This window comes from Macrotis lagotis, chromosome X, assembly GCF_037893015.1.
Source record: "Macrotis lagotis isolate mMagLag1 chromosome X, bilby.v1.9.chrom.fasta, whole genome shotgun sequence".
Lineage (NCBI taxonomy): Eukaryota > Metazoa > Chordata > Mammalia > Peramelemorphia > Peramelidae > Macrotis > Macrotis lagotis.
Window position 1 is genome coordinate 148,796,081 of NC_133666.1, and position 10,395 is coordinate 148,806,475.

General features: G+C 39.2%; 1 protein-coding gene across 1 annotated transcript in view; it reads right to left on the bottom strand.

Moving 5' to 3' along the window:
• Positions 1-4,995, bottom strand: part of RORB (RAR related orphan receptor B) — a 245,007-nt gene extending 240,012 nt beyond the window's left edge. Inside the window, exon 1 of the mRNA XM_074208546.1 lies at positions 4,277-4,995. Coding sequence (XP_074064647.1) covers positions 4,277-4,283 — 7 coding nt within the window. The 5' untranslated portion in view covers positions 4,284-4,995. The remainder of the gene's footprint in view (positions 1-4,276) is intronic.
• Positions 4,996-10,395: the final 5,400 nt, after the last annotated feature.

Consider the following 10,395-nt stretch of genomic DNA (forward strand, 5'->3'; position numbering starts at 1 on the left):
AATAGACAATAATTGGGTAGTCCACAAATCTGGGAATACAACTGCATTTATACCTTGTGTTAAACAGGGTTTAAAATCTGCTGGAACTTCTCTATTAGCAGTTAAGTAGCAGAGTTAGTATTAAAACCTAGGTCTTTTGACCTTAAATCTACTACCCTGATTTTTCTTTCCTGTAGTTTAGGTGTAGTGCTTTATGTAGTGACATGAATGAAAAAAATGATTGAGTTTTGTTCCTACATAAGAAACAACTCACCTGTCTCTCTGCAAGTCCTAAATCCAGGTTTAGACTGTTTTTTCATCTATGGACGTACCCAAATAAAACCCGTTCTCAGAAGTCATTCCTTTAAATAATGCAGACACTGGTGATGTGCGAAGAAGCTTTCTTAGGCGAATTTGCCCTTATACCGCACCCTACTCAGACAAAGAATGAAATAATCTAAAAGAAATAAAATCACCCTCTTCCTCCAATCTTGAATAAGGGAAATTCTGTTGGGAATAAGGGGAAGAAAACAAGTCTGGGAGTCAGATTACTATAAAGTTCGCCACTTTCTTCTTTCCCTGGTCCCAGTCCCAGTAGAGTATTCTGTAAATTTGAATCTTCCACTCAATTCAGGACAAGGAGGTGAACTGTGGTCCACCTCTAAGTTCGACGTAAGGATCAGAACCAGTACCCTCCGTACTTATTTGCCGAAAGTCAAGCGCCTTAAATTTCCCACCCAAGCCACAATTGCAATCAAACTAGGGCTCCAAGGCTTTGTATTGGAAACTAAGGTAGGAATGAGATTGAGGGAGTGGAGTATGGGGAAAAAAAACCCAATAGTGGGTCCCCAAGAAGATTTAGTTTTTAATATTTGCTCTGCAACTTACTGTCAGTGATCTTGGGACAAATCTCTGGGCCTCAGTTTCCCCATGTGTAAAATAAGAAGGTTGAACTTGAGTCATCTCCAGTTTTAAAACCTATCCTATTATTGTATAAAACATATTCTTTGTAATAAAGAGGGAGAGGATTTTTTTCTCAGTTTGATAAGGAACTCAAGAATCAAAAGCTGATCACTGAGCTACCCCTCTCCCTTCTCTTGCCCAACTTCACACTTATATTCACACCAAACTTAAAGGCTCCTGGAGTAGACAGAATATTTTCTCAACTGTTTCCTTTCCCCTCAGGTCCACTTTTTCAAAAATCACTGATTGGAGGACATTCTAAAGGAGATTCACAGAGGGTAAAGGGGTGGAGTAATAATAGGGAGGCGGGGACTGCCCTGTTGTTATTTCACCTTTTTAATATTTATTCTCTTGAAAGTCCTGTATGCCTTGGAAAAGAAAGGTAAAAATCACAATTTCTTGGCATTAGTAATGGGGGCGTGTTCTTTTTGATAAATAAATAAAATAGAAAAAAATTAAAAGTCAGAAAACTCAAGGATCTGTTTCTCTCTCTCTCTCTCTCTCTTTCTCTCTTTCTCTCTCTCTGTGTGTGTGTGTGTGTGTGTGTGTGTGTGTGTTAGAGACAGAGAGAGAGACAGAGAGACAGAGAGACAGAAATCTCAAATTCTTCCTTATCCATTAGCCCTGTGGGAACAGTTAAGTCTAGCACTCCTGTGGGTTCCAAAGTGAATATTATTGACACGTAAAAAAAAATCTGTTTAATCTTGGCAAGCGGAATGAAGACTTAGAGCTATCCGCCTTTCCCCTTCTCCATCGCCAGGTTTATTTTTTTGTTTTTGCAGTTTGACTGTGTGTGTGTGTGTGTGTGTGTGTGTGTGTGTGTGTGTGTGTGTGTTTAGGGGAACTTTAAAACCTCTAGCGGTCGTGCTCCAGATCCAAGCAGTGAAGGCGTGCTTCTCCCACCCCCCATCTTCCGCCAAGCCCCCCCCCCCCCAACTATGTACACTAACGCATCTGGAAGAGCAGTTTTCTGCTACGAAATAAAGGAAGTAAGAAAAAGAGAATTGATAAGAAATGACAGAAAATGAAGGGGGTCTGGGGCTTCTTAAGGCTGAACAATCGTTCTGTGTAGACTAAGTGCTGGAGGGGGAGGGAGAAGGGGAAGAAGAGACAGTGACCTCCTCTCCCCTGCCCACCCACCTCACTTCTTCGTAGAAGTTGGTCAGTGGAACACGTGACTAGCCTTGAACTACACACACGAGCACACACGCATCAAAACAAGATCAATAGCGAAGACTCTCGAACCATATCCTATTTACATTAACCTACTATCCACGGACTCACGAACTTTCCCACGAGGGTTTCTTACCATTAGCCACCCACAATTCTCTTCCATGTAACACAGTATTACGTGGGCCCTCCCCTCTCTGTCCCAGCAGACACAAACTTGTGCACGCTCACAGCGGATTCCCGTCCTTACGTCGCGGTCCCAACCTAGAGGGGCTGGCAGTTTCTATCAGTTGTGCAGGGATCACACTTCAAGGAGAGGCTAAGGACGAAAGCATGTATATGGAGAAGGGAGCTGGGTGGATGCTGTCTACTGCTCTCTCTGCTTTGGCAGAGGGAGGAGTGAGATGATCAGCAACCCCCTAGTTTCCCCCAAGACCTGTCTTGTCCGGTGGGCCCCAACTACAGCCCAACATCTTACAAATGGAGACACGTGTGTATATGCGTGTGTGTGTGTGTGTGTGTGTGTGTGTGTGTAAAATAAAGAAACCAGAGACATTTTAATTGCAGTTCTAAACTCTCGCCTTCCTTTCAAAGTCATTAAGTGGCGGAAGCTGAAGTGTATCCGGCGCTGTTCCTAACTTTGAGTGACTTGGTGTGGCAGAGAGTGTTTTGGTGGGATTGCGTGGACGAAGTGATCAGGGAATAGTGGCGGGTTTGGAGAGAGGAAAGGAGAGCGGAAGGAGACCCAGAGAAGTGGGGCTAGAGTTTAATAGGCGGGGGGAGGGAATAGCAGTAACCAGAAGCGACCCAACAACGTGAGAGGAGAACACACAGAGGAGAGAGCTCGCTCTCCAGCCAGTCCCGGCTGCATTGACATGCAAGGAGCCTGCGGAGCGGAAGGGGAAAAGAATGAGTCAGCTCCAAGTTCTAGGGAAAAAAAGAGAAGAGTGGGGATAAGAGAAAGGAGGAAAAGGAGGATGACAACGGGGAGAATGGGGGTGGGCGGAATCGACTCGCACCGAGTGAGAAAATATTTTGACAGTCCTGCATCGAGGGACCACAGGAGAGGAAGAGGCAGACAAAAATAGCTTTGCACGGGTGTCTCCCAAGACCCTCGTCCCAGCACCCTGCTCCTGGGATCTCCCGGGCTCCCCACTATCCCTAGAAGCTACAGTGGGGGATATGGTTCTAGTTTATGCTCTTTCACTTGGAAAGCAGATGGAAAAGGGAGCGCTCAAAAAAAAACCAAGTAACTGCTGCCTTCCCGACCCAACACAAGCTCAGTCGCGGAGAGAACTAACTTCTATAACACAACCCCCCTCTCCACTCCACCCCGCGTGGCCCCTTCCACTCCCTCCCCGTCCACCGTCCGGGGGGGGGGGCGCCTCTTTAGCGTCCCAGAAACATTGACTCTGGGCTGAGAAGCAGCAAGAGATAAGGAGGGGACTAGTGTTTCCACAACCTGACCCTCGCCCAATAGTTCATATTTCCCCCTTTCATCACTCCAGCCTATCCCCCCTCAAGTCAAGAAGTCAAGTTCACCAAACATTTACACGCTCAGGAAAAATGCACCGCACTTCCCCGAGCTCCAGGGGCTGGGTTGCATGCAGCTACTCCGCCCATCCCCGGCTCCCAGGAGTGGATGTTATCCCCCAATCTTGCCAAGCCGGAGTTGGCGAGCAGCATGTATGGCGCTTGTAGTTTACCAAATAATATTAGCGGGATGAAATGCTTTCCCTTTTCCCCTTTCCCCAGTCATCCTACTCCTCTTCCATGATTCCAGAAAACAACAGGAAAAAAAGGAGAGATTTCAGCGCAAGTAACTCAAGTAGAAACTCCAGTTTCTCCTAGAGAATATTCCTCTTCCCCGAGTCCTAAACAAACAAACAAAAGCTTGTGCTCTCCTACCCAAACAAAACTCAATCAGTAGCAACATCATTGCAAAACTTTATCCAACAAGGCCACTCTCAGCCTTCTCAATAAATACTAACTCGATGAAATTCCTGGTTCTCAAGCTTTTCCTTTACCTTCCACTGAGCTTCTCATCCCCAGCGCTTCCCTCCCCCCCATCCCATCCCATCTTCAAATGTGAACCCATCTCTCCAGAGCTTTTTGCCTTCCGACCTGCCCACTCCGCCTCCCCCTCGGAGTTCTCTTCCCTTACCTCGCATGGTGTTGCTGATGCTCACTCCACGCAGTCATGAAGCTGCAACCAGCCCGCACCTCGGAAAGCACAAAAATCCCCTCTCAGCACGAGTGGAGGCTGCAGCCGAAGATCTGTTCTGCCGAGAAAACCATCCCTCCCAAGCTGTTATTGTTGCCAGTTGTTGGTGTTGGCTGCTGTGTGGCTACTGAGGCCTCTGCCGTCTTAACTGGTTTTGATGATAATGGTGATGATGATAATGATGGTGGTGGTAGTGGTGACTATTTGGTCAGGTGGGGTTTTGTTGTTGTTGTTTGTGGTGGTTGTTTTCAGGAAGGGTGAAAATATGTTGTCTGATTGGTGCCTGGGTTTGTTTTGTTTTGTTGTCTTTCTCTCCAAATGTATTTGCTTTTCAAAAAAAAAATGTCACCACCGGTTCAGAAGATTTCTTTTGTGATCACTTGGACTGAGGAGGAGGAGGAAGAGAAGGAGGAGGAGTTGATGGTGGTTTGGTTAGTTACAAAGAAGAGGGGAAAGGAGCAAAAAAGGAGGGGGGGCAGGAAAGAAAGGAAGGCTGTGTGGATGGCAGAACATGTGCGTTTTCACATGACATCTGCGCCTGTTAGCGGATCCACAATGTGAATTTTCACTGTTCAGTTACAGGGACGCTCAGGGAGGGAGGGAGAGAGGGAGAGAGAGAAAGAGAAAGAGAGAGAGAGAGGAGGAGGAGGAGAGGAGATGGAGAGAGAAAGCTGCAAAGAGGCTTATAGCAGAGGGCGGGCTAGACCCGGAGTTCTAAGCTCCTCCTCCTGTCAGCGCCACCGCCTATCACCAGCCTGCTGTCCTCAGCCCGGCTGGGACCACTCCAGGGAGACTCAGGGAGAGAGAGAGGGAGAAAGACGGAATTACAGAGTCTGAGAAAACCAGTCAGACGAAAAGAGGCGAGAGATGGAGGGTCCAGCAGATCCGCAGGTGAAATTCCCTACTGACTCATCCACTGAGAGCGGGCTGGGGAAAGGGGGAAAGGACAGATGACCAAGGACAGACATTTAAACATTCAATTTTTTTTAGGTCTCTGGAGCAAAATAGAAAAAAAAAAAAGAACTCTCTTGCTCCAACCTGTCTCCACATTTTGTACTGATTTCTCACCATAAAGCTTGCTTGTTCCTGGTTTTGAATTTATGACAAGCCTTCTCCTAGTCCCTTTTCAATCAACTCTTTAACTGTATCTCTGGCAGGGAATTTAAATGATTATTATTATCAGTAGTAATAGTAACAGTAGCAGTAGCAATAGTATTTAATAGTAATAGTAGGTAGTGTATCTGAGAAGCCACTTTCACTACAAGTAAAATACACTTATCAAAGTATCTGTCAACTCACTCTGAAAAATCTTTCACATACCACTCCATTCCACTCCAGCATTTTAAACTCATATCTTAGGTTTCCTTTGAGATGGTATTTTGTGTTTTTTTCTCTTTGCCAAAGAAATGGAATTTTAGGTATAGAAAATATATGACAGTAATTATGGGGTTCTATGAAGTTGAAGAACAATCTAAAAAAGAAGTGAAACTATCTTCATGATTCAAAGTTAAAGAAACTGAATGAAGAAGACAGGATTGTGTTAACTGAGCCTTACAATTATGAGAAGTATTAGGAGAGGATGGTAAACTGTTTATGGTAGTTATTAGCTGAACACACTATCTGTTTCAAGGTGAAGATTGATGCTTGGTGCAGGTAAAGTACTCTGGAATTCTTAGGTGAAATTTATAGTATAAATTCTGTTTTAATTTTTAATTATAATAATGCCAATTTAGTACAAATGAAGAAAAGATATCCTGTAGGTAAATTTTCTTAGGGATTAAAACTAAAATATTCAAAGGCCCTCCTCTGTTGACCAATAATATTATTGATAACACTGTATCAAAAATGGAGAGATGAGAACAAAATTAAATTAATTCACTTTATTTCAACTTGAAGCAAACTATTTAGTCCTTCCCTATAATGGTAGACATAGTTATTACCCAGGTTGTACCTGTCACAACTCTAGTGGGTGAATGAGAAGGAAAAAAATAATTTATGTTGGTATTTGTATGAAATCTAGATCTGGCAATTATCTACATAATTAGATCAAAGTAGATAACTAGAAAAGACAGGTGAGTCTCCAAAGTGGTTTTCTTTGACTTGTGAAAATAACTGGATGAGTTTCTGAACCCCTAATTCAAACTGAGTCTTTGTCCAAACAAGTTTATCCTTTTTGTGGGGCAATGCACTCTTTAAGATATTTTAGATATTAATCATGAAACATTATTGATTAAATTAAGAAAATAGATTGAACAAAAAAGGTTTTTCCTTCTAGAATAGTCATTCACTTATAAGTATCTTTCCCCCAGATTTGTAAATGACAGTAGTTAATCTTTTAAGATAATATTTAAGACTGCATGAGTTTATCATTTTAATCAAGTAAAATATATTCATCATAACTACATTAAACCTTCACTAAGTTATGCCTAATTTAGTGGCTTCATTAAAAATTACTGAATATAAAATAGTCAAGAAACAAATTGTGTCTGTATCTTTTTTGAATCTCATATGCCTCAAGCAGATATAGCTGGAATGTGAGGAATTCCAAAGCCTCTCTAAGTCAGAGGCATTTTTTTTGCCATCTTTTGATTATTGTTTTCTTTTTTTTTTAACCATTGAGTAAATAAGTTTAAGGGTTCCAAATCTGTGCTCTTTCCTAGAGCTCTTAGTTCTAAATAATTTCAAGAATTATTACATTCTCCTTTACTCCTTGCCTTGCCTATAATTATAAAGAAATGATAAAGTATGTATGCATAGGAAATAACACATTGTTGGGTTTTTATACTTATTGGTATATTATGGGTGAATTTTTTTCAATAATGTATTTTGCTCAAGAGCTAGATGTCATGTATTTATAAAATTATTGAAAAAATAAAGGCAACACTTTCCAAATTGCAACCAAATAGAAAGCAATTGGTTGTATTTGTTTCTTTTTTGGAAACTTTATGTAACAATATTATATAATATATATATCTATATATTACAAGATAAAAGGCTTTTAAAAATTATTATTTCTTTTGTTTAGGAGGAACAATGAAAATTGACCATGAGTTAAAATAGTTTGTGATACTGTAAGTCATTCTGATAATTTGAGTTTCTCTGCTGAGTTCTTTCTAACAAAGTAGCTTTGTGATTGCTAAAATTATAAAAGGTAAATACAAAATTTAAAATTCAATCTTTAATTCATACTTTTTAATAAGTCAAGACATATAGAAGGAATTTTGTAGATAGGGCTTCTCTTTATTCTCTTTAAAATTAGATTTTTCTTTAATTCTAAATGTTTATATTTCATTTCATGTATTTCATCATGCATTGGTATATCTATATACATGTTATTTTATAACATTGTGCATATATGTTATTTTATATTTATTTAACATTATTTTATATTTTATATTTATTTACATTTATTTAACATTATTTTATAACATTGTAAATAAGTATATTTTGATGTCTACTTAATTTTATGATTGGGTTAATAACAGTTTATATTATTTAAACCATGAGCATTTATTGAGTGCCTACTATGTGCTTGGGACTATGTTCAGTCTTATGAAAAGGTATCATTTAGAATTCAAAGTTTTGTATGTACTTTCCCCCTAAAATGGATGTATGTAGAACATATCTGATGGAGAGAATGTTAAAGAATGTTCTATTAGTGTACTCTAGCAGATAAAAACCTTTTTAAAGCTTATGCTTCATGAATAAAATTGTAGTGGCTAGATTCTAGGAGGTCAGAATAATGTGATAAAAGGAAAAATGGATCAGAGTCTGAGTGTCTGGGGGTCCACTTTGACTCTTTATGCTTCAATTTCTTCATCAACAAACTGAGAATATCAATCTGCATATAGTTTCTTAGTCGGGTAGTCTTAAGGTAATGTATGTAATTGTATTTAGAGACTCCATAGTGTCAATGGAAGAAAAATTGGTTTGGGAGTCAGAAGATTTTAGTTTAATCATATTTGTGATTTTTATAATCTGTGATCATTTGGTTAAAACACCAAACTTTCCTCAGTTTCTGTTTTCTCATTTATAAAATGAGGGTGCTAGATTATAATAGTATATAATAGCATAAATATATTTTATGTATTGATGAAATTATATCTAGATTATTTCCTTCAGTTCTTAGAAGGAATATTGGTAAACTAGAGTGTCACTGTGATTGGAAAGATGGAATTGGAGTCAGAAAGACCTGAATAAAAAATTCCTCCTCAGATATTCTCCTGCTATGAGATCTTGACCAAGTCACAACTTCCTGCTTCAGTTTCTTTATCTGTAAAATGAGGACAATAATAGTACCTACCTCTCAAAGGTGTTGTGGGGATCAAATAAGATATTTGCAAAGTGACATGCAAATCTTAAGGCATAGGTATCCAACATTTCAACTTTTCTGGTAATATCACCCAGAAAAACTTGTAGAGAATGTCATAGTTATTTATTATATCAATGAGTATAATAATGAAATGTAAGAAAGCCACATGAATGTGAATGGACTTTAAGGACTGCATGCAGCCCACAGAACTCAGGTTGGACACACCTTAAAGCATTAGATAAATCATCATTATTAACTTCAGAGACCTCAAACATCCACTTTATAATCTATGTTCCTTCTGATCTATATTGGAAAGTTATACTTTACTCATTTCATATGAGGTAGTGAGGTGATACAGAGTTTTGACTGTTGAGTCTAGAGTTAGGAAGACTCAGCTTCTTGAGTTCAAATATGACCTTAGACACTTGCTAGTTGTGTGACCTTGGGCAAGTCACTTAACCCTGTTTCCCTCAGTTTTTTCAGCTGTGAAATGAACTGAAGAAGGAAATTGCAAACCACTATAGAAAATTTGCCAAGAAAACACTAGATTTGGCCATAAAGAGTTAGACACAACTGAAACAACTAAACAAACCAACTTTTCATATACTGCTAGTTTGGTTTATCTGAGATTCCTTTTATTGATTAATTTTTGACTATCCATGTGTCCTGTAAGCTACCCAGTTTTGTTAGGTATGCCTTACTTTCACTTTATTAAATTGGAAGAGGCAGCTAAGTGGCATACTGGATGGCATATTGGCCTTGTATTCAGGAGGGCCAGAAGTTGTATTCAGATCGAATCCAGTCTCAGACACTTGGCACTAACTGTGTGACCTTGGGCAAGTCACTTAATCCTGATTGCCTCACAACCAGAGTCATCTTCAGTCATCTTGATTCATATCTGGCCCCTGGACTGGATGACTCTGGAGGAGAAAGTAAGACTGGTGACTTTTCACAGCACCCCCCCCCCCCCCCCACTCAAATCCAATTCATGTGCTTGTCATGTAATCACCTCCCTGATGTCATGGTCTACTTTGAGAATGAAGGACAAGCATAATCATTATTTTGGAATCAGGTCTAGGTACTATACACTCTAAATCAAGTATTGGGAAGTTTTTCTTGTAAAGGGTCAAATAGTAAATAATTTAGACTTTGTAGGATGACTTTGCAAAATTAATGATATATGTGGGAACTTAAATAATGAAATAGGAAAAGATTCCCACCCATTTTTTAAATAAAATCTTTTCAAAACTTGATAATGATGATGATGATAAAAATAATGAAATTCTATACATTTTTATATATACTGAATACAGCTCTACTAATGAAAAGAATGAATTTTTTTGGGGAGGGAGATAGCATTTCTCTTATTTGAGGTTAAAAGTTAGTGTTTTCTATCATCACAATCAAAAGCAAATGTTTATCCTCAATAAAATATTCTGTATTTCATCTTTTAAAATATTTTTTCACACAGAGAAGTATATCAAATATTGACTTCACTGCATGAGTATATGATTTTAATTGAGTGGAAAGTATTTATAGACTCTATTATATTTCTCTCTTGGCATTTGTATTTAGCAGATTCAATTTCCAATTGAAGTTTTGATGGAAACTTCTCACTTTTATTATTAAAAGACTTTAGAAATATGGGCTACTCTATTGGTAGCCACAGATGAATTCTTGAAGAATAGAGTTCCCTTGAACTTGTATCAAACTCTGAAAAATACTGTTGGAACTGTAGTTTTATTTT